The 24,696-nt window shown below is 50.0% G+C and overlaps 1 protein-coding gene across 1 annotated transcript in view; it reads left to right on the top strand.

Moving 5' to 3' along the window:
• LOC104508793 (zinc finger CCCH domain-containing protein 3-like) overlaps nucleotides 1-24,696 on the top strand; it is a gene marked incomplete at both ends in the record, with an annotated part of 45,768 nt that overhangs the window by 14,928 nt on the left and 6,144 nt on the right. The window contains 3 exons of the mRNA XM_010150525.1: nucleotides 728-883; nucleotides 4,625-4,694; nucleotides 10,371-10,502. Of these exons, the coding sequence (XP_010148827.1) occupies nucleotides 728-883; nucleotides 4,625-4,694; nucleotides 10,371-10,502 (358 nt within the window). The remainder of the gene's footprint in view (nucleotides 1-727; nucleotides 884-4,624; nucleotides 4,695-10,370; nucleotides 10,503-24,696) is intronic.

Consider the following 24,696-nt stretch of genomic DNA (forward strand, 5'->3'; position numbering starts at 1 on the left):
ATCAAGGGCACCTGGCTGACTCCTGGAAGCCTTGTTGTTCCCCAGGGTTGTCTTCTGCAGAGGCATTTTCCAGGCAGTTGACCACAACCTGTCCTGCTCCATGGAGTTAAGTCTATACCAAATGCAGATGTTTCCTGGGAGATTGGCCTCTTCTTGCAGATTTTTAAAGATTCAGGGTTAAGTTGGCCAAAACTCATAGAATCAAGGGCACCTGGCTGACTCCTGGAAGCCTTGTTGTTCCCCAGGGTTGTCTTCTGCAGAGGCATTTTCCAGGCAGTTGACCACAACCTGTCCTGCTCCATGGAGTTAAGTCTATACCAAATGCAGATGTTTCCTGGGAGATTGGCCTCTTCTTGCAGATTTTTAAAGATTCAGGGTTAAGTTGGCCAAAACTCATAGAATCACAGAATGGTTTGGGTTGGAAGGGACCTTAAAGCCCATCCAGTTGCAACCCCCCTGCCATGGGCAGGGACACCTTCCACTAGACCAGGTTGCTCCAAGCCTCATCCAGCCTGGCCTTGGACACTTCCAGGGATGGGGCATCCACAGCTTCACCATGACCTAAGAGCTTATGACCCAGCACAAACTTCCTGAATATCTCACTCTCTCTTCAAAGTGAAGCTTGGGCTCCTCTGTGATTTCAGGAACTATTAATCCGTCTTCTTTACATCACTGTTGTGTTGCAGTTGGAGATGTTACCTGACCCTGTCTGTCTTTCTTCATTTAGCCGTGCTGTTCAGCGAAGTTTGGCCATCATTCGTCAAGCCAAGCAGAAGAAAAAGAAGAAGGAATACTGTATGTACTACAACCGCTTCGGCAAGTGTAATCGTGGGGAGAGCTGCCCCTACATCCACGATCCAGAGAAGGTGGCCGTCTGCACCAGGTATGGATGGACACAGCAGCCGCATGCTTTGGCTTATCATGGGAGACTGAGTCATTCATTGATTTTGGTACTCGCTCATGTGATATTCCCTGGGGAAACAACCTGATAACAGAGGTGTAAGAGCGTGAAGAGAGCTGTTCTGGGTCAGGCCTAGGTTCTACCCAACACTGTTAGGTTGGCAGGTACCTACAGGAGGAGGAAAAGGCGAGAGACACACAGAGAAGGGCTCTTTCTCCTGGCTGGGACCTCTCAGCTTCTGCCAGTGAAGCCCTTCAACCTAGTAGGGTTTGTGTGTCAATTGCTAGAGGTTTCTACCAAACCATCATCATGGTCAGCAGACGGTTTTTATGAGTGTGAATTTATTTAGTTAACACGTGGTATTATGGCAATGAGTTGCACAACTGACCTGTGGACTGTGTGAAAAGCGCTTCCTCTGCTGACTGCTTGACTATTGCACTCGTGGTTCTTGAGAAGGATGGAATAGTCATTCCCTGATCTCCTTCTAGCCACCATTTATAGCTATAGAGTCCCCTCTCTGTCCAAACTTCCTAGACTGGACAATCACGATCTATTTAATCTCTTATGGTAATTTTTCTCTAAATTTACATAGCATTTTACACCCATTAATGCTAATAAAGCATTGCCCAACCAGCCTCCAAGTTAAATCCACACATTCTGGTTGTTCTGCACGGCCTGTAGGGATTACAGAAATATTTATTTCACATTTTGGAGGTGGATACCATCACCAGGACGTTTATGTCTAGTAAGTAACCTTCCATATCGTAGTGCAGAAGCTCTAAAAAAATTTAAAAATCAGAGCGGTGTTTTAAGAATTAGTCATAACATCAAATCACCATCTCTTAAATATAATCACAATACTAGTCCTTGGTTGTTAACTTACTGCTCTCAGGTTGAAGATGCCATCAGGGTTTGCCAGGTGGAATTTAGAGGCTAAAACATTTAGCCAGTCCCCGAAGAGACCACCTGACTCGAATGATTTTGTGGGTCCTGGGTAATAACTGGTGCAGATCTGAGCTGGGTGACTTGAGGGCCCGCCCTGACCACACACCAGGCGATTTCTTCTAGCAGCGTTTCTCAGACCCGCTCGCATCCGTGCAACAGGTTCGAATCCTTCAGCCTGTGACGCCATGCGGCTACGAGACTTGGTAATTTATTACAGAAGAACTGATTCATGTTGCCAGCTCATTATACCTGCCCAACAGTTGATTAAACTATATTATTAGTCGTTTAAAAAGTGTAGAAAAGCCAGCTCCACTGATGAACTCCTTGAGTAATTTCTCCGTAAAATTACTGCTGCGCTAGAAATCATTTGGAGGTTGCACGAAGCTTGATGGGAGACCGTATAGGAGGGAAAGGTGATTTATGGGTTTTTTAACTGATTTCACTTGCTCTCACTCATTCTCTCGTAACACATCCTCGCAAGCACCAAGGCGCATGTGTCCGAGGTATCTGGTCAGGATAATTCCTGGTGACACAAGGGACAAGGGGTGTCAGCTACTGAGTCCTCACTCGGGTACTTTTTGGTTGGTGGCCAAGTCTGGCTTTGGGCTGTGCTCCGTGTATACTTTAGGAATTGCTGGTTCTTGAGGTCTTTTGGGTCTCCATCCTGCCCCAGCTCCATGAATCACTAGAGGACAATGCTGATTTAGTCCTGGTCTTGTGTCTCCTTATCCCGGTCCCTGCTAGCTCCAATCCCGTTCTTTAACTCTCTGTTAAGGTCTCTTAATTTTCTCAGTCTGCTGTTGTTTTAGGGTGTCCTTTATTTTCCAGATCTGGATGTTTTAAGAAGGTGCATGTAGCTATGCTGTTGCAATCATCTGCAAAACTAGTTACCATCAACCAGCTGGTTCTCACATCTGAATTTGATTTTATTTTTAACAAATCTCTCCTTGCCCAGCTCTAAATCTACACAGATTTTATAAAGCTGGGGGCATATTCTGTGCTCCAGAACCTCCCTGCAATGTTATGCAGCTCAGAACATGTACCCCTGGAATCTGGATTTGGGAGGTTGAGACCAGCACTCTTCCTGTGAGATCATGTATTTTATTAATCTGCTGTCACACTGGTACCTCCTACAAAAACTTCTGAGTCCAAACATCCTCATGTACACAAGTCCAGGGGAGGCCACAAAGATTAGTCCGAGGCCTGGAGCACCTCTGCTATGGGGACAGGCTGAGAGAGCTGGGCTTGTTCAGCCTGGAGAAGAGAAGGCTCCGGGGAGACCTTATAGCACCTTCCAGTACCTGAAGGGGCTACAAGGAAGCTGGGGGGGACTTTTTACAAGGGCCTGTAGTGACAGGACAAGGGGTAATGGGTTTAAATTGAAAGTGGGGAGGTTTAGATTGGATATTAGGAAGGAATTCTTCCTGGAGAGGGTGGGGAGGCATTGGGACAGGTTGCCCAGAGAAGCTGTGGTGCCCCATCCCTGGAAGTGTTCAAGGCCAGGCTGGATGAGGCTTGGAGCAACCTGGTCTAATGGAAGGTGTCCCTGCCCATGGCAGGGGAGTTGGAACTAGATGATCTTTAAGGTCCCTTCCAACCCAAACCATTCTGTGATTCTATGAATCAGGGCTCTAGGAAGAACCTTTCTCCTTCTGGGAGCATCATCTCTGAACCTCCTGGTACGGGCCTTGTTCTAACTACCAATAAGCATCCAAATACGATGGAAGAGCAAAGGAAGCATCATCTGCTCTTCTAAGAAAAAGGACCTGTGTGCTGGATTCAGCCAGGAAAGTTAACTCTCTTTACCCTGGCTGCCATGAAGCTTTTCCTGGATGCAGAGAGCAGCACTGATAAGTTCTCAGCTAGCGCTGGGCAATGCCTGCACTGAATTCAAGGTCCTTCTCCGCTTCTGACCCTGCAGCTGCGTTCCCAGCTCTCACTGTCTCGCTACAGGCAGTGCTGGGACACACAGTTCAGGCACCTGACCCAAACTGACCAAGGAAGTATTTCATGCCATAGTACGTCATGCTCGGGGCAGAGGCGAGGCGGGGGTCCGGGAGCCATTGCTCTCTCCCTTACTCTCTCTGGTTCGCTCCTGTGTACTTGCTGATCCTCACCCTGACTCCTGCGTTAGCTGCTTCGCTAACTCCTGTGCCGGCTGGTTTGTGAGGGAGTTGGTGGGTTTGTTTAGCTTTCCCGGGCTGCTATCGCTGACAGGGTTCGCTGGGAATCTGCTGTGGCAGCGCTCAGTCTCCGGCCCTGGGGCTGCGGCCCTCGGCCTGCGATCGCTCTCAGGCTGCGGCTCTTGGGCTCTCTGGGTCTGACTCCCACTACTCAGCACCTGCTGTGCATTGGTCAGTGGGTGGGGAGGAATTGTATCATATTGTATCATATGTTTTATTTTCTGTTGTTTTAATTATTTATTATTAGTAGTATTTGTATGCATGAATTTAGATTTAAGTAGTAAATAGTTCTTATCTCAATTTTACGAGCTTCCTTATTTCTTTTTCCTCCAATTCTTCCCCTCCACTGGAGGTGGGGAGGGGGATGGATTTGTGAGAGCGGGTTCGTGGTATTTTGCTAGCCGGAGTTAAAGCACGACAACCTGTACAGAATTAGAGTGTGAAATGGGCTTTAACAGTGACCTCAGCAGCAGTCGTGTGGTTTTGTGACCTTGGGGTAAACGTGGCAGTGTGGCAAGACAGATGCTTGGTGTTTAAAACCGCGTGTTTCCCAACCCACCTCATGCTCAACCCTCTCCTTCTGGTGTATCCGCAGGTTTCTCCGTGGCACATGCAAGAAGACGGACGGAACCTGTTCCTTTTCCCACAAGGTGTCCAAAGACAAGGTCTGTATGGCTTCCCGACGAGCGCGGTGAGGCTCTACGGGCGAGCAGACCCATGCTGGGGGTCGTTGGGAAGCCTACCTCATTGAGTGCTTCCAACGGGGTTCACTTGTACCTTGCTTGCCATGCTGTTCGGGCTCACCGTGGGGTTGTGAGGGCAAAGGGTGTCTCTACAACCAGCGCAAACAATCGGTTGATGAACGCGTTAAGCAGCAGGTTGAAAACCAGAGGACCTGGGGCTGCGTTGGGTTAAGGAGTGCTTAAACTCTGGGGATCGGAGGGAGGGAGCAGGGGAGTAGTGTTTAAGTTGCATCTAATCCTTAGCTACCACTGTAAGATAACTCTTCCCTCTTAATCACTCTGTGCTGGGGGTGGAGGAGGATGTTATAACATACAAGAGCTTGGAGGTATAAATTAACCTTTCTAAAAAGCCAAGCAGTGAAACCGGCCGGCAGAACGGCTTCTGAGTTCACCATCGTTTTCAACCTTCTTGATGTATTTGGTGCTCCGTGGTTTTATTACACAGACCGAGGTGGGAAAATAATTAGGTTTTCTTTTAGTGATTCTCAGTTGACAATTCAGCAGATGAACCTCCATTCCGTGGCTAGGATCTCCGGTTGGACGTAGCTTTGGAGACCTCAGGTGTTGAGGTGAAGTTGGTGGTGAAGGTTAAAGTGTAGCTGCAGGTCCGTTGCTGGGCTGGGGTGTGCTTCGAGCACCTATTGACATTTCGGCTTTGTTGGGTGGATTTGGAGGGTCATTTCTCTGCTACAGAGAAAGGATCACCCAGACAACAGCAATAAGGTTAATCCCACCGGGGTATGGAAACGCCAACCGGGGTGGTGTCGCTTTGTGGGGAGCGCTGTGCGATCGGCTCTGCTGTCAAGGCTCTGCTCTGGGGATGGAGATGTCAGAAAGCGGGATGCAGACAGGGATCAGTTTTCTTGGAGAAGCCTGTAAGGCTCAGTCCTTCATCGTGTCGCTCGATGAGTCTGCACCCCCCCCGCCCCTTGGCTGTATTTCTGGCATGTCATTTGTCGACAGCAGCTTTGTCAAAGCTTTTGCAGCTGTGCCTGGGGCACGGCGGGGACCGGAGCTTGCCTGAGCCGTGCCGGATGGGGAAGCGCTGCTTTTAATTACTCGAGTTTTGGTTATTGAGCCCGTGCCCTGTGAATTGTCCTTACAGCACCTTCTTCTCCCCACTCCCTTTGGGCATCACCATCCCCCTTTCCCCATCTACAGCATCATGTAGGGAATTACAGTACAATTACTGACCTGTAAAGGATTTAACCCATGGGATGTGGGGTCTCATCAGCATCTGGGACAGCACCTTTTCCGACAGCACTTGCCTTTGGGCGTGCAGTTTTCTTGTCTCCCTTTCCCTCCGTTTGCCTAAGGCACGTTCCTTGTCAGTGGGGAGCTCATAAGTTATCGTGGCGGTGAGCAGAGTCGCTCTGAACGAGGCACAAAGCACCATATGTTTTTTACATGTATCTCTCTTCAGAGTCACTTAATCACGAGTATATAAAATAGAGAAGATAGACTGGGGACAGCTGTACTCCCTGACTCGTGGCATGTCAAAAGAAGGATGAGCATGAGAATTGATAGAAGGAAAAAAGGCTGGTTTGGGGGGTTTTTTTCTTCTAGTAACATATAGTTAGACTTCAGAAATAAAGAAGACAGAAGGGAGAAAGCTTTGCAAAGGGACTGGCTGTTGGTGTATCCAGAATTCTTAGAATTAATGCAGATTTGGAGTGGGCATGGGGCCAGCAGCTTCTTTTCACCCGAGTAAATGATGTGCAAGTGCTAATGGGAGCACCGAAGGATCGACACACATGCAGACTGCACGGGACTGTTGTCTTACATATGTACCAGGTGCTGGAGCTTGGTTTTGGTCCCAGGGCAAAAAGCTCGAATGATAATTGGGAGTTGGAGATGGCCAAGGAGCCGTGGTGTTCAGCGGTTTGGCCACAGCCATGTCCACCAAAGGATGCGATGACTGGATGCAGATGGGTTTGTGCCAGCTGGTCTCGGTACCTGGGAATATTCTTTGACATGTTTAATTTACTAGTGGGGATGTGGCCTCAGTTTCCCCTCCAGAAACACCAGTGCATCTTGGTGCCTCAAGGAGAACGTCAAGCTTTTGGCTCTTGGGTTCTGTTTTGGGTGGATAAATGGGGACCGCTGGCTGTGGTGTGGCACGGAAATCTCAACCTTTTCCGCCCCAGGAGCGCCTCGCCGGGTAGAAATCAGGGAAGGATAACTACATATCTTTGTGGTAATAAAACTGAATCTAAAAGGAGGTGGCTGTGCTGATGTCTCCTGCAGCACAGCCGGTTTGCCAATGGCATTTTGGGGACAGGGTCCCTGGGAAGGGGTCCCACGGGGGGTGCAGATGGCCTCTGCCCATCTCACCTTTTTTCTTAGCAGTTCGCTGCTACCGAAGCATCATCTAAACCCAAGATGAGTCGTTAAATTAACAAGCCTGCAAACGAAGCAGGCAGGTGCCAGCTCTCTTACGTGCCTTAGAAGCAAATGCTTTGGGAGCACGTGTTTCTGACCATGTGTGTCCTGCTCCGTGGGGAAGGAGGATTATTTTTCTCAGGATTAGGTGCCCCGGGGGTGGTTCAGAGGTCTCCGCTCGCCACCTTGTCGTCAGCGCGGGCTGGAAGAGAAACAACCTCCTCTGCGGAGTTCAAACCTCTTTCAGGGTGATTTATAGCTGCGGGGATGCTGCTACCCAAAGCGAGAGGCGACTTTGCTTTTCAACTCCCGTCGCTCCCTGTTAACCCGGGTGATGACTAGCAAAGGTGGCATTAGCCTCATTTATCAGCGGTGGAGAAAGGCAGGTGAGGCTGCTCGGTGGAGGAAAGCAGCCGTTTTCCCCTCCTCGTGAGTGTTTTTGGAGCGAATCCTACCCAGTCCTCGGATTTTGGCTCTGAGTTGGGGTTTTAATGTGATGAATTATTCTCGTCGTGTGGTTAATGACGCCGCGGTCTCGTTTGTGGTTTGGGGGTTGCTGGTTTTGCTGATGCCCCATTGGTTGACTCTCGATTTCACTTTGTGGTTATCGGGGGGGTGGAACCCCACAACCTCCTCATCGGGGAATCCTCGGGTTATTGTCGTTGTTTACCTCACCTCGGTGGAACCTTACTGGGGATGGGGCCCCGGACCCGGTCCAGCAGGTGAAGGACCAAGGGCTTGTGATCTTAGCTATTGGATTGACAACAAAACTCTTACTCAACTTGGGGGCGATCTCCTGACTCAGTTTCCCCACTGCAAAATGGGAACAATCCCTCCGTTTTACATGGAAAAGCTGCGTGGGTTCAGCTCTTGCAGCAGCGGGGAGCTTTCCCCCATCCTAAGCAGGAAAACCCGTGCTCCAAGCAGAGGATGCTCTCCGAGGCAGGGGGCTGCTCCAGATGGGCACGACGCTTTGCAGATGCTTTTGAAAACCAAACTACCCCTCTGGCAAAGGAAAAAGGAGCCTGGAGGAGAGGGAAAGCTGGTGGTTGGGGAATGTTGCCCCCCAGGGAATGCAGGGCAGAGCCCTCGGCTGAGGAGCATCTGTCGAAGCGATTATTTCGATGTCAAGAATTAACTCTGTCCCAACAAAAACCAGCACAAGGGGGAATTTCTCAGTGACGGGGCAGAGCCACCGGCGCATCCCGGTGATTGAGAGAGAGCGGGAAACCTGAATGAATGGGTTTGCGAGTGAAGGTTAGCAAGAGGCTAGGACTCGGGCAACCGCCCGCTGCTGCTACAACAGCTTTTCCCCTTGAGGAACTTGAAAAGAATCAGCATTTTTCTCCCTAATAGAGCTTCAAAACTCTGTTGTGAGCAATTTGGAAATTCACGTTGAGTTTCGGGTTCATTAGCTGCTGGCTCCAAAGCGTGTACATAGTCAAAGCTGTCTCATACGGACGCACCGCACCAGTGCCTTGAATTAATGCTATTGTTATTTGTGTGGACGTAGTGGGGTGCAAACAAGGTTAATTGAAATGAGAGTGCTGCTTCCTCTTGATAATGGCTCAGGCTTGACAGCTAGGAGGGGTTTATTTTTGTAGAAGAGCTGCCTTTATTATCCCTTTTTATTAGAGCTAATTTGGGCTCTATATCAAAAACTACATTAAGGGAATCATTTACGGTCACACCACCACCACCAAAAACGATAGCCCCAGAGCCCTGTCCTTTATGTTAATGTCTGCAGTTAAAAGACAATTAAAAATAAACTCTTCTCTTTTAAAGCACCCTTTGTTTTCTTTCCTCTCGGCTTCCCCCTCCTCTCTCTATTTCTCTCTTTGCTTCAAGTGAGCCAATTTAGTTAAAACCCTAATGTGCCCTTCAGGAAAAGGGATTTTTTCCGGATAGCCTCAGCTGTGATTACTGCAGAATTGTAAATATTAGTTTGGGGATGCTGGAACCGGCGGGACTGAGATGCTACTGGTGAACGGAGGGATCGATACTGCGCTGGGCGGTAAGGAAATTCGGCGGGTAGGCGAGCAGCAAGGGGTTGAGCAGGAAGAGCCGGATCGTCGGGGCAGCTTCGGGAAGCGCACCTTCCCATCGGCAGCTGCCAGCTCAGGTCGGGAAGTTGCCTGCAGTAGCCGGTGAGTTAAGGATGCTGAAATATTGCAGCAGGCTGGTAATTTGTTTTTAATTATAACAGCTGGCAGAAGGTGAAGTCTGTGGTTTGAGGACGATGAGGATCCTTGCTCGTTCGTTTTTACCCGCTGCTAACGCTCGGGAGAGGGGAGCATGGGGCTCTGCTCCCTGTATCCTCCGCTCACAGCAGGAGCCTGGGCTCTCCTCCTTTCCCTCCCTCCTGGAGCATCCCTCCTCTGGCACACAGGGACAGGCATCATCACATCGCTCACAGCGCTCAGGGGGTGCCGGGCTGATGTCTTTGTGTGATGCAGCCCCCCAAAAAAATGCTTGTGGAGGAGCAAGTGCCTGTTTACCCCCTTACCAAGACCCACCTTCTGGACCCTTTATCTAACCACGTGCTGTGCATCCTCCACCCACCCTACACCCAAACAGAGGGGGCACCTCCAGGATGTTGTCTTGGCCCTTGTGATGGCCAGAACACCCCATGGGAGAGGGTAGCCAGGCTGGGCACAAGCCCTGCGTCGCTGTTCCCATCCCAGCCACTGCGTCACCCCTTGGGAACGGCATTCCCGGTCTTCAGCCGCGCGATGGTGCGCTCAGCTTAGTGCCTTTTGCCAGCGAGGAACCTGGGGAGCAGCCGCCCCTTCTCTCCTCTTCAAGGTTAGTTGGGAGCGTTGGCAGAAGGTGAACCTGCCACGTGCACCGTGCCACCGCAGCCACTGCAATAGCAGGGTTTATTCCGATTGCCCCATCACTTCCCCGTACCGCAGAGGCAGTTTTCTCACTGGTGGCAGTTTCATGCTTTCCACCCTCTCTCCAGCACCCCAAAGGATGCCAAGGCAGGCGTGTTCATCCCCTGTGCATATATACACTGAGACCACGTAATGTCACGGAGCTGCGTTGCAGGAGACCGATAGAAGAGCTAAAAATACCTCTGGGATCAGTGTCTGGCAGAAGACGTATATTTATTTTACGCATGTCACGGTTTTATTTCAGTTCTGGGCGTTGGAACGATTCCTAATCACGAGTCGGGGGGAACGCTAACGGATTTCTCATCTTCTGCCCTTGCAGATGCCAGTGTGCTCCTACTTCCTGAAGGGAATCTGCAGCAACAGCAACTGCCCGTACAGCCACGTCTACGTGTCCAGGAAGGCAGAAGTGTGCCAGGATTTCCTCAAAGGCTATTGCCCCATGGGAGAAAAGGTAAAGAGGGGACCAGCTCTCGGGGTCCCGGGACAGATGCGCCTTTGTCGAAGCCGCAGGCTGTTTTTTTTTGCACGAGCTACGGCACCAAAGGGAGCCGTAGAGCTGGAAGCTGCTGAACACCTGGATGTGATGAACAGCAGTCCTGTGCCTTTCCAGAGGGTTATGGGCGAAGTGGCTTGGTTGCCTTACAGGCAAGAAAAAGAAAAAAGGAAGGAAATCAAAGGCTGCAGCTTGCAAACGTTGTGCTGGTGCTTCCCTGGGAAGAGCCTCCCTGGGGTGTCTGTGTTACCAGAGTCCAATGCTTGAGCCAATAGCACCTGCCCGGAAAACTGCTTAGTTAAATGGATGAGAAGCAAAGGAAAAGGCTTAGGATTCTCTGTTTAAGTAAAACACAGGCTTTCGTGCTTATTGTACATGCTGGCTCTGTGATGGGTTAAAACTTGAGCCTTGGATCGTGTGGCTTAGTCTTAGCAGCAAGACCGCCCTTCCTCCCCTAGCCTGCAGCAACTGAGCCTCAGGCTGGGCCCATTTATGTATCTGGGGGCTTCCTGTAACCCACCTCTAGGTCCTGGGAGCCTTGTGGTTTCGATCAATGCAGTGAAGTCCTACCTGGACTTTATCTGCACCCTTGAGTAGACTTGCAACCTCTTACAGCACCCTGCGTAGCATGCAGAGCTCGAGAGAGAACAGCTTGCCTGGAGCTGGATGCCACTTGCTGGTTTGCTGAGGAATTTTATTGCTGTTACATGCAAAAATAAAACCCAAATTTTGGGGTTTATCTGACATCTTGTGGTTCCCTCCTTTGTAAGTGATGGGAGAAGCAGGTGGCAGCGAGCTCAGCTCCTCGGTGGCACAGAGCCACAGGGCAGGATCTCACCTTTCCTTGCTTCGTGGCTAAGGGAGAGGGTTGGGCATGCTGGTGTTCCCCTGGGAATCGAAGCAACTGTCCTGTCTGGCTCCTCTTTGGTTTTTTTCCATTAATTTAATAAGATTTTTACCTCATAGTGTGAACCTCTCTTTCATTAGAGGAGCATGTGGTTTTCTTTAGAGTCCCGTGAACCACCTTCTCTTGGTTTCTCCAGGTACCATCTCAAAGCTGCGAGGTGATGCTGTCCCCTAGAGTCCCTGAGTAGTTTAGAAGGGGCAGCCGGCCAATTGCCACCAGGTTTGAATGAAGCGAAGGTGTACTTTGAGATTTTTGGAGATGATGTATTTCTGCTGTTGTTGAGAGCTGCCAGGCTTTTCTCTTCTGGGGTGGGTTATGCAGTAGGATTTCTGCTCATACATTGACTACTGTGGCCAGCAGTTCAAGACAAGTAATTCTTGCTACTCTGTTCCGTTGAGACCCTACCTTGAGTGCTGCGTTCAGGTCTGGGGTCCCCAGCAGAAGGCAGACATGGACCTGTTGGAGTGGGTCCAGAGGAGGCCACGGAAATGGTCCAAGGACTGGAACAGCTCTGCTATGGAGAAAGGCTGAAGGAGTTGGGGTTGTTGAGCCTGGAGAAGAGGAGGCTCCAGGGAGACCTTAGAGTGGCCTTTCAGTACTTAAAGGAGGCTTAGTAGAAAGACAGGGAAAGACTTTTTACAAGGTCCTGTAGCGATAGGACAAGGTGTAACAGTCTTAAACTGAAAGAGGGCAGATTCAGACTAGATAGAAGGAAGAAATCTGTTATGATGAGGGTGTCAAAACACTGGACCAGGTTTTCCAGAGAGGTGGGAGATGCCCCATCCCTGGAAACACTCAAGGCCAGGCTGGACGAGGCTCTGAGCAACCTGGTCTAGTGGAAGGTGTCCCTGCCTGTTGCGGGACGGGGGACTAGATGATCTTTAAAGGTCCCTTCTGACCCAAACCATTCTATGATTCTGTGACTTGCTGTGCAATGCTGACCCATCTCTATCAACACAGCTGGACGATGGGAGCCGTCCTGTTCTCCGTCTCCTTCTCTCTGGGGAGTTTTCTGGTCGCCTCTAAGGCGCGTTTGATATGGAAGAAAATACCACATCAGTGTCCTGGCTTAGTTCAGCCACTTCTGCGAGCCAACAGCAAGTAAACAGGAGGAGACAGTGAAAGCCTTCTCCTTGAGCTGGAGACTCCAGGTGCCACGTTGAAAACAGGACAGGAACTTTGCGAGCTCTGCTTTAAATCGGCTTTTGGGCTGAAAAAATGAACCGTTAATTAAACAATCATTTTGTTTGCCTCAAGTCTGCCAGATTGCAGGGCACCGTCCCAAATACGCCCCAATGGGCCTATGGAATGATATTATTTTATTCTCTTTAATAGATAATGCGTGGATAATTGTCTGCCTAAGCATGGTTTTGCTGCTCCTGGAGATTTCCAGCTCCCTTGTGATTTTGGCTGCTTTTCACCAAGGAAGTTGCTGGGATGAGCAGTCAGATGCTTTGATCCACATGCTGCTCTGGGCTGGAGCCCCAAGGGGCTCTTCTCCTTTTTCTCCATCCCTGTACCTCTTGTTGGCAGAGGCGCCAACCCAACAAATGAAACTGTAGGTGCTCAGCACCCATCACCGTGGTGTCAGCGTGCAAAGCCACCAGCCTCTCCCAAAACCCAAACACAACGGGGACAGTGGCTTCTGCGAGGCAGACCCATCCCTTCTGGAGGAGAAACAGCTACAGAGCAAAAACCTGGCGAAAGGAAAGGGAGGGAAAAAAGCCAAAAGTGAGAGCTTTAAGGAAAGCAGGACATCAGCAGTAGTGGAGGGAAACACTCATAAATTAGTCTGTGGCTAATTACTTTTTGCGGCATCACATGGAGGGGTCTGTGTGCCGGATAAACATTTCCTCGGAAGGAAAACACAGGCATCCTGCTGCCTCCCTCCAGCGTAGTGCTAGCCATGGAGGCAGGGTCCCTACAATTATTTTTAAAATATTCCAATTTAAATGAAAATATAAAAGCGATATTTAGAATATTTATTCTATTAGTAAAAGTGCTTACCGTGTCACTTTTAGAGTGTCAGAAAAGCATTCTCCTACAGATGATGGATAGCAGCCTGTAATTATATATGGGGAGAAATTGCTGAGCGGGCCATATTTAACTGGGGAGGAGAAATACCAGCTTGGGCCATTAAGGGTTAATTTTATTCTCTAAATAATATAAAAAGTGCTGAGTCCGTTCCTTTACTCAAAGTAGAAAGTCCTCAAATGGACCCCGGAGAGTTTATAATATTCTACTGAATCAAGTAAAAATGTTAACCTTGCTTCATAAAACGATGGCTTGTTAAAGATGCGCAGTCCCTTTTCTTTTGAATAATTTAGGACGGGAGTAAATCTTCTCTTGTTCTGCCTTTCCCTGTCTGAGGAACGGCGAGAGCTGTCTGCCTACGGTCCGAACGGCAGTGGGCGCGGACGGCAAAGGTGTGCGACACCGGCGTGGCATCTCAAACGAGGATGGCCAGCAATTAGGAATTTATGTCCTTCTGTGCTAGGGTTTGGCACACTGGGCTTTTCTCCCGGTCGTGTTTTTGTCTCTGTGCTCACCCAAAGAAACACTATTTCCGATTTTTCTCAGACGTCCATAAAAAATGTCCATTATTATCCATAATTGATGGCATGTCGCTGGCGGTGTCGCCTCCTAAGTACTTTCTAGGTTCCTTGCAGGTTGCTCAGGCCAAGTTGATTGGCCTTTGGCCCATCTGATGGGCTGTTACTCCAACTGCTCAAGCTCTTTGTACAAATGATGCCGGGATCGGCCTGCTCTGTCTTCAGCAGCAGCTTAGAATAAGTGAGAAAGCTTTAATTTTGCATTCCCAAGTCCCTTTTTTCAGGAATGTAGACTATAGAGAGTAAAGGTCTGTCCACCCTTGGGGAGAGGAGACAGCTCCTCTACAAGAGTGTGACCACGTCCTTCGTTAAGGGAATTTTACCCCCCATTTCCAGGAGGGAGCTGGTAGCAGAGTCAGGACCTTAACTTCCAGCATTCTCACTGGTTCCTTGGTCATGTGTTGGGAAGCTTCTCCAACTCATATGCACTCTCATGGCCCTACAGCTTCCTAAAGGAGTGGAGGAACCTGCAGGTTGGTGAAGCAGTCGGTTAAATACGGCTCCAGGTAGCTCTGCTGGATGAATCATCTCTACACGCAACGTCATACGTGTCTTAGCTGAAACCACAAAGCGCAGCCCACCTTGGAAATCTCCCTGCCGCCTTGCCTGGAGCTCCCTGACCTTCTCTGGCAGCGTAAAATGGTCACGTTGGGTGAGGCTGGTCCCTCTGGGTTGGTCACCTGCACTGGAGGAAGCCCAAAGGGGGAAGTGGGAAGAGAGGGAGAAATGGGGCCTCTTGCAGGTGCTCCCCAGGGTTTTCCGAAGACATTTTGATGAGCTGCTCTACGGTAAAAGCTCCTCGCTGGTTCCCCATCCCTCCTCCCGCATGGGCCCTCGTGCCTGTGTCTCGTCGTGGGGCAGGGATTCACCAGGAGAGGATGGCGTGAGGCGGGTGCCTGCGAGGGATGAGGTAGCACTGGCGAGCGAAGCCATGGGGGCATGTCCTCTGGGACTAGGGAGAAGCAGGAGGAGATGCAGTCATGAGTAGGCTGCATAGCCAGTGAGCCTGGAGGAGGGATGCTTGGCGTGTCCGAGAGGCGATTTCTCTGCCAAGCCACACTTATGGCTGCTGCCACGCTTATACACAAATAATTATGTAGGAATAATACCAAATAATACACAATAACAAAATACCTGGCCCAAAGGGAGGCACTGGGACAGGTTGCCCAGAGAAGCTGTGGATGCCCCATCCCTGGAAGTGTTCAAGGCCAGGCTGGATGAGGCTTGGAGCAACCTGGTCTAGTGGAAGGTGTCCCTGCCCATGGCAGGGGGATTGGAACTGGGTGATCTTTAAGGACCCTTCCAACCTAAATCATTCTGTGATTCTATGATACTATGAAAGGAGCTCGTAGGGTGATAACGTACATTGAACATCAGGCTGCTGCTGTAAGATTTGATGGCTAAACATAGGCTGAGGTCTCTACGTGGCTGAGAGCTTGGACCTGGGAATTGCCTCAAGCACTTAACGTTACCTCCGTAGAAAACCCCATGGAGCGAGTGCCTTGAGATTTGCTTAACAGGCACAAAACATGGCTTGTTGGGGAATAAACTGCATTTGGAAGAATCGTGGCTAGGGCAGGTTTTGGTACTGTCATCCTCCAGCCCTCACAGCCCAAAGGCAAGCAAGTCAACCCGGTCCCCTCTAACTGCTGCATCTGTAGAATTGTTTTGTGTTAAATAAGCTTTTCCCCCATGGTGTACATTAGCGAGCGTGCTGCATTAAATACCTATCTTCATATTGTTTCCATCAGCTGCCTTGAAGCCTGTGGGTAAATTGTTTCCCCGTGGGGACTGTTAAGCAGTAAGACACAGTGAGATTAAACAACGAGGCTACCGTGAAAATGCACAGGGAGATGTACTGGAATAAATCACGGGGAAGCGGGGGCTGTGTGCTCCGGCGTGTGCCGGCAACTCATCATTCCTGAGAACCCCGACCGGCGCGACCACCCCCATCCCTGCCGATGAAGCTGTCAGCATCGCAGCAGGGGTGCTCATGGTTGACCTGTGCTGGGATTGTCCCTCGGGCTCCTAAAATCCATCTTTTTGGTCCTACAGAGTTGCTGGCCCAACAGCCTTTCACTGGAGCTCCTTGTTGCACCTTATCCACATAAAATATGGGCAAAGCTCATGCTAGCAGCGTCGGTCTGGTTAGCATGAGCTGCCCGAGGAAGTGCCGCTTCCTTGGGAAAGATCATTTTCTGCCCTCAGGTGGAGTCTGGTGTTTTTCACAGTGGCAGCTGCTTGATTTTTCTGTAGAAAATTCGAATGTGGGGACTTTTCTTAGCTGACGCCTTGTTCTCGTTTGCCTTTCTCTCATGGTGCATTAGGTTGTTTTATTTTCTCCTTTTCTGGTGGAAGTTTAACAGGTTCCCACTGTAAACTTATTTCATGAGTCTGATACGTTAAATTGAATAAGTTTCTTTAGGAAAAGCCACATGAGCTGTGTGAGCAGCAGCTAACAGTTAAATGTCTTTGGGGTTTTCTCTTAATTACCCAGTGCTCAGTTTGTGATGGAGAGTGGCAGCCTGGGGTCCTTGTTCCCTTTAATCTGTTATCACAGAAAGGTGAAGATCAACGCTGTTCATATTGCATGTTCTCAGCTGTTTTTTCTTGCCTGCTGGCTAAAACAGCCTTTTTCTTTTCTCACAGCCAACAGCCATCAGATGTTGGTCTTTCTGGGTGTTTTTTCCCCTCCATCGGTCCCAGGTTGAACCACAGCCAGCTTGTCTTTTCCTTGAGCACATGTAGTCATTGAGGAACCTACTTGTGCATGTTCATCCAGGTAGTTCATAGAATCATAGAATGGTTTGTGTTGGAAGGGACCTGAACGACCATCCAGTTCCAACCCCCCTGCCATGGGCAGGGACACCTTGCACTAGACCAGGCTGCTCCAAGCCTCATCCAGCCTGGCCTTGGACACTTCCAGGGATGGGCCATCCACAGCTTCTCTGGGCAACCTGTCCCACTGCCTCCCCACCCTCTCCAGGAAGAATTTCTTCCTGATATCTAATCTAAACCTTCCCACTTTCAATTTAAACCCGTTACCCCTTGTCCAGTCACTACAGACCCTTGTAAAAAGTCCCCCCCAGCTTCCTTGTAGCCCCTTCAGGTACTGGAAGGGGCTATAAGGTGTTCCTGGCGTCTTCTCTTCTCCAGGCTGAACAAGCCCAACTCTCCCAGCCTGTCCCCATAGTAGAGGTGCTCCAGCCCTCGAAGTAATCTTCTTGGTCTCCTCTGGACTCGCTCCAACGAGTTGTTATCCTTCTTACGTTGGGGGCCCCAGAGCTGGACGCAGCACTCCAGGTGGGGTCTCCTCAGAGAGGAGCAGAGGGGGAGAATCCCCTCCCTCAGCCTGCTGGCCACGCTGCTCTGGATCCAGCCCAGGATGCGGTTGATTTTCTGGGCTACCAGTGCACACGGTTGGCTCATGTCCAGCTTTTCGTGCTCCAGTACCCCCATGTCCTTAATGGCAGAAGCTACTTGAGTCTACTGAGTGTACAATCACAGTGAATTATTAAGCTGTGTATAAATCCTTTAAGAATGATTTCTTGCTTCTCCATCCTGCTGTTCTGATCAGTTGTACTCCTTCTCCTCGAGTTCCCCTCTGCTGTGGTGGGGCTGTGGGTGGGATGGGAGCTGCTCTGTGCTCACTGCTGCCATTTCAGAGCTGCAACCACTCCCTTAAAGGAGAAGCATGTGGACAAGTCTTTGGATGTAAAGTCCATCGAGGGTTGTTAAACATCCTCTGGCTGTGGAAAACCTGAAGGCCCAGGTTGCTCCTTGATATCATCCCTCCAAAGCTGGGACTGGCTGTGACCAGAGAGGATCTGGGAGAGGTTTTGGATGTGCTGGGAGTTGTGAAGGTAAGCACACCAACTTTGCAAACAGCACTCCACTTTCTCTCCAGGCATGCTAACATCAAGAGAGGATGTGTTTTGGGGCTGAGTTTCTTCTAGATCTGTTTTCTGTGTGGCAGCCTCGTACCTGTGGGTCTTCAGCATGACATCAGTGGGTCAGCAAGGGTTTGCTCCTCTCCTGGAGACCCTTCAGATACTGTGTGAAACCTTAAGCAGCTCCTTCACCTGCAGAGGACTAAGAGGTTTCAAATGCAGATCATTTTTCTTCCAAGTCACCCCAGGGCTGATGCCTGTAGAGAACCAGCCATGGCAGGAGCAGATATCCTGGATTGAAGTGTCATCTCCAAACTCCAGGATATTGTTATGCTGAATTAGACCCAATCAAGCTGAGAAGCTCCTCCATGCCCAGCTACCAGGGGGGTTGTTTGAAGTGCAAGAAGGCTTAATATAAAACCTCTCCTCTCAGTATTAGCACAGGGAGGGATACAGGGAAGGCTAAGCTTTGAGCCATCCCAATTTTTCTATATCTTGGCTGTACCTCCATCTTATTCCTTTTATGATCCTATCACAACTGCTTCCAATTTCCTCTTCCCTTTGATTCAGAGAGAGCTGGTTGCGGCAGGATGCACTAGCGTCATTTGGTAGGGAAGGACAGGATCTTGTGGATGTGCAGAATCTGGCTGGACTTGAGCAGGAGGGGCCATGGGGAAAAGCGATGGGATTGATGGACCTCTCAGCGTGATGAGGGGCAGCCCAGAAGGATAAGGGGGTAATGTTCATTAAAGCTGTAAATCAGTGAAACGAGCAGGGTGATCAAAGGGTGGAGAAGAGGACAAGGGGAAAGATTTGCATGACTTTTCTGAGCAGAGACATGCTACTTTTCCATCTCAGTGAAATCATTCAAGATGACCCAAGTGGGGATGCTGAGCCCCAACTCCCACCTCTGTACCTCCTCATCACCAAACAAATCCTGTGCCGGGGATGAAACTCACTCCTGCTCCTATTAGAAGAATCAAACCTCAAACAGGTTACCCACCTGCGTTCGTGAAGGTTAGGCGTTAAGGTCTGGACATGAGCTAATTGCTTCTTCTGAGATGATCCAGTTCATACGCTTCCAGCAGGAGAGCACGATGAGGAGGTGTCGCATTAAAGCATCTCAGCAGCTTTTCCTCCCCTTTCTCTTGCTTGTGTGAGGGAAGGAGCCATTTAAGATGTAAATTTATCTCTATCTTGCACGCAGCGGGTTTGGGCTCAGATGGAGGACAGGTGGTAGAAATGCCTGGTCTTGGCTACGGAAGTTCTGGTTGCGTGTGTGAAGCTTTGTGTGGGGCTGGTTTTAGAGGTTACAAGTCATCTCTAGGCTTTCTCAGGTAGGATGTCAACTTGCCGGAGGGGGGGAAGAGGAAAGCAGTTTGCCAGGTGGATGCATCAGCATCCTTTTTCCTAGAGCCGGAGCAGGAGAGCTGTCTGGGTATGCCTCCCTCACCTTTATTTTGACCTACATTGTCTTTATAGTGATAGTTTTTACTGATATTTTAGTGTATCTGTAGATAGTAACCATGTATCCTACTCTGAGATCTAGCGGGTAGATTTAGATTGGACGTCAGGAAAAAATCTCTCCTGGAGAGGGTGGGGAGCACTGGGACAGGTTGCCCAGAGAAGCTGTGGATGCCCCCTCCCTGGAAGGGTCCAAGGCCAGGCTGGATGCGGCTTTGAGCAACCTGGTCTAGTGGAAGGTGTCCCTGCCCGTGGCAGGAGGGTTGGAAATAGATGATCTTTAAGGTCCCTTCCAACCCAAACCATTCTACGATTCTATGATCCACATGTTCCAGCTGCAGGTTCATGGTGTACTGAGTGGACCTCAACTTCCCTGCTGATTTTTGGTGCTTGCAGGCATGTCTTGGGTGGCACCGGAGAGAAATCCTGGGCAGTGGGGCAGCCCTTTCTCTGGGGTAAGGGCTTTGTGCCTTACCTTCTCCCATCGTTCAGAAATAGCTGATGAAGAGCATTGCCTTTGATAGCTCTTTTATAGTCCACTGCAGCTGTATGAAAATCAACTACCAAAGCAACTTCATTTCATTTATCTTTAATTTTGGCTCTGGTTGACAGATGTTTTCTGGGTGCTGGAGTTTCCTGCCTGATTTTTTTTTTTTCCCCTATGATGTGTAGCAGAAATCTTCAGTCAACAAACTGATTAGTAAGTAAAATCTTTATTAAAAAAAAAAATGGATAGAGTTAGTAATGACTTGGAAGAGCATGAATGGTGGCCAGGCTGCATTTGAGGAGGCTGAGATGTGTCCGGGTACATCCCGTTGGCTCGCCAGGGATGTTGAGTCCTTGGGCATCTCCTCTGGGTGACTATGACTGTGCTGCTGATAAATCTTGGTACTGGCAATGGGCACTTTCTGTTGAAAATGCTTCATAGCCTGAAGAGGTTTAAAACTAATCAAGTTTCTTCCATGCCCAGTCCTACCCGTGTATCGCTGAGGAAATCTTTGTGGGTTTCCAGTTGCATCTTATTTACCGTACTCTGTAATGGCATAATGAGGGTTCTTATTGCTACTTTAATTTAACTGTAGTATCTTCAGCGGCATTCAGATGTTTACATTAAAGATGTTGCTTATCAGGGCAAACTTGAACTGCTTAATAGCTTGGGCTAGTCGATAATAGTGCCTAGATAAATACCAGTCTGTGATTTTCTCTCTTGCACTTTAATATCTTTGTAGAAGGAGGTGCATCGCAAAACCTGAAAATTAAGAAGTTCAGGGGAAAAGCGGTTGCTGAATCATAGCTATAAAGTGGGAATAGACTGATGAAGCAGAGAGTTCTTGGTTTCAGCCTGAACTTCTGTACAGATGAACTCAAGGGTTTGCTTCCCGTGGTGGAATCTCCCTTCGTTTCCATCTGTTCTCTGTTGTCGGGTGGTGTCTGCGTCCTGCGAGAAGTGGGTGACACCTTCCCTGAGCCACCTGGAACCAGGCACGCAATGGAGCGCATGTCATCCCTGATGCAGATGACACTGTAGGGGATATCCAGAGGATGTTTGGCTTGCTCCATCCCTGACGGTGATGATTTGGGGTTGGTAATTACCGTTGATGGGTTCCCCACGTGGAACTGGCTCCGTCGCGGCTTTAGGGTGTGATGGATGAGATTGTGAGGATCTCTGGAAATGGGGTTCCTCAACAAAGCAGTGCTGGGAATGACTGCATGCTGTAGACATTCCCGTGCAGGGGTGAGTGGTGGTCTTGGCTCCTTGGTTTGGGATTCACCTTCTGGATGTCCACATCCCAAGTGTTACAGTCAATGGCTCGGCGTCCAAGTGGAAACCAGTACAAAGTGGTGTCTCTTAAGGGTCTGTACTGGGAACAACACTATTTAACATCTTCATCGATGACGTGGACAGTGAGATTGAATGTGCCCTCAGTGAGATGGCAGATGACACCAAACTGAGTGGTGCCTTTGAGAGAAGGGATGCCATCCCGAGGGATCTTGACAGGCTTGAGGAGTGGGTTCATGTGAACCTCATGAAGCTCAACAAGGCCAAGTGCAATATCCGGCACATGGGTCGGGGCAATCCCCGGCATGAATACAAGCTGGGGGGTGGATGGTTTGAGAGCAGCCCTGCCGAGCACTTGGGGGTACTGGTGAGTGAAGAATTGGACATGAGCCGGCAGCGTGTGTTCACAGCCCAGAGAGCCAACAGTATCCTGGTCTACATCCAAAGCAGCGTGGCCAGCAGGTCAAGTGAGGCGATTCTCCCCCTCTACTCCACTTTCTCCCCGTGGAGCACTGTGTCCAGCTCTGGGGTCCCCAGCAGAAGACAGACGTGGACCTCTTGGAGCGAGTCCAGAGGAGACCACAGAAATGGTCTGAGGGCTGGAACAGCTCTGCTATGGAGAAAGGCTGAGGGAGTTGGGGTTGTTCAGCCTGGGGAGACTTTGTGGCTTTTCAGATAGAAAGAGGGCTTATAAGAAAGATGGAGAGAGGTTTTTCACCAGAACAAGGGGAAATGGTTTTAAACTGAAACAAGGTAAACTTAGTTAGGACGTAAGGAAGAATTTTTTTTCCAAAGAGAGTGGTGAGGCACTGGGACAGGTTGCCCAGAGAAGCTGTGGATGCCCCATCCCTGGAAGTGTCCAAGGCCAGGCTGGATGAGGCTTGGAGCAACCTGGTCTAGTGGAGGATGTCCCTGCCCATGGCAGGGGATTGGGACTGGATGGACTTTGAAGGTCCCTCCCAACACAAACCATTTTAGGATGCGATGATTCCTTCTCACATTTGTGGCTTTACTTTCATGGTGGCTCAACCGGCCCCAGAGACTTTGGGGTTGGAGTAGAGCTGAATTGTTTGCTTGCACTGGGTGATCCTTCTCCTTCCTCTTGGCTTGCTGTGTTTCTTCTATTCATATTTTGTCTTATACTGTCAGTGAGTGTTGTCAGAACTGTGCAGCTCTCCTCCAGGCTGAGATGGGACACGGACGAAAAACAAGCCTGGAAAACCAGCTGTTGTGACTCCAAGCAAAGCCCTCACCAGTCTACAGGCAGTTGGGGGTGAGGAGCGAGACCAGGCAGGAAGCAATTCCTAAATTAGATGCTACATGTAAAGAAAAAAAAAATTTAAATGTTCAATTATGGTATTTCTGCTCCTGCTCAGAGCTGAAACCTGGAGGTGTCACGTACATGGGCGCTGGGGAGGTGCAATGCTCTTTGATATCATTTTGCGATGTGAGAAATTCCAATTACAGCAGAGTGACACCCTCAAACCAAGGAGCACGAAGATGAGAGGAAACAGTCAATGATGATTTAGAGGAAGCTTTGAGGTGGTGGAGAAGGGATGTGAAGGAGAGCCCCATGCCTTAGGTAATTTCTGTTTGGGCTGGACCATGCCGGGGGAATACATGCTGCAGGGCCAAAGATTTTCCTTGGCCAATTCAATCCTTCCCAGCCATTTTGCTGCCTCTTAAACATGATGTTCCTGGTGATTTTAGGAACCTCGTCCCGTTCTTACTCCAGCTCTGGAGGTATTTTAGCCTAAATGCCTGCAAATACCAAGGGTTCACAGCTTTGCAGTAGATCCTAGAGAGCATTTGGTAGATCCCAAATCCTAGCAAACATTTGGAGAAGGCTGTCAGAAGTAATTGCTTCCCTGCCAGCATTTTGCTAGGGCAACAAGTCTGTTTGTGGGGCAGAAACGCATTTTGGGGTGAATTCCTCAGGGTAAGTGTGTTGGCTACATTTCACCATCATTATTTCACAGCCTGGATGATGTTCGGATATATTGTCCTCCAGATTTTAACGACAGGGAGCTGGAATATTTTTTTAAGGCTGCTTCCATCTGCACCCAGTTATAAAAAAGCCATCAAAAAAAGGCTCTTTACTGGCTGTCAGTTCAGAATGGCGTCAGAAAACAGCTCTGCCACCTCCAGCGATAGCTTCCCAACAGCCACTTAGTGCTGAGACATGGTGGGTAAGAGGGACATTAAAACAGCCTGACATCAATCCAGCCGGTTAATCCTGCCACTCGGCGATGGGGCTACCTGTAATAGCTCCGGCGAGGCTGCATGGATATGCAGAGGACTTCAGAAAATAGAAAGCACTTGAGTTGAGGCACTTGGGTTTTGGGGATTAACTCGTGCTGTTAATGCTTCCCTTCCCCAGAAAGTCCGCTTGGGGCTTTTATCACCGCAGTGCTCCAGATTTCCAGGCAGGAGCTAGACTCTCATGTCCATCACGGTGGACGGGGAGATGGATGTGTTTCTAAGGAGACAGGAAGAGGCTCCAGCACTTTGCCATCTCTTGGCCATCCGCTGGTTCCTTGTCACCTGCTGTCCCCTGGCTCTGGGAAAGGAACAATCGGGCAGTGGGTGAGACAAGCCTGGAGCTACTTGAGAAGTTCAGCTTGGGCAATCTGCTGGTGGAGCAGAGCCGGGAATGCCGGGTTGGATGGGACCTCTCATCCCCACCCCTTAAGGTCAGTGGGTGGTTGTTGATCGGCCCAGTAACCCAGCTTTGCCTTCTTTCCGCCCTCCACCACCTCTTGCCAAGCTCGTTCATGGAAAATGTTAATTAACGTCATTCCCAAGGCTGAGCCAGGACCTTGCACCAGTTGCTGCCTCCTCCTTTGCCAGGTCTGTGCTAAAGAAGGCTGCGCCCTGCAAACCCCCTCGTCCCACTCCCCCGTGTGTGTCAGGGACTCTTGGGCCATTTAAGGCTTTGTGGGTCGTTAGCGGCACCTTGAATTTCACCCAGAGCTGCTTTGGCAGCCAGGGAGGAGTCCCGGCCCTGGGGACTGCCAGCCGGGCACCGTCCCAGAGCCGGGCACCACTGCCGGTCTCCTCCGGGCAGGCTGCGGAGGGAACCCCGGAGCGGGGACACTGGGATGGGGACAGTATCAACGGGATGATGGCATCTTCATCAGCACCCGATGTAGCGGCGGGGGGGTTCTCCCCAGGGCTTTTTAGTAGTGCTGTGTGTTTTCTGTTGCCTCGGTTGGAAAGGACAGGAGTTTTTTTCTCTTTTTATGGTCCAACCTGTGGGCTGGCGGGGGTCCCGTGGGGGTATAATTAGCCACTTCAACAGGTGGAAGGGATCGAATGGCCCCCAGTGCGAGGTTGCACCCGCCACCCCGCAGCCCCGCTCGGCTTCACCCCGGCTGCCATGCGACTGAGCAGCAAACCGCCTTACAGACACCCAACCCCGGGATGTTTGCGCTGACACGCGGGGCAAGAGAAGGAGAGCTGCCGTAAATAAACAGAAGGGGCTTTTTCAGCCGGCGCA

The sequence above is a fragment of the Eurypyga helias genome, unplaced genomic scaffold (genome assembly GCF_000690775.1).
Source record: "Eurypyga helias isolate BGI_N326 unplaced genomic scaffold, ASM69077v1 scaffold4404, whole genome shotgun sequence".
Lineage (NCBI taxonomy): Eukaryota > Metazoa > Chordata > Aves > Eurypygiformes > Eurypygidae > Eurypyga > Eurypyga helias.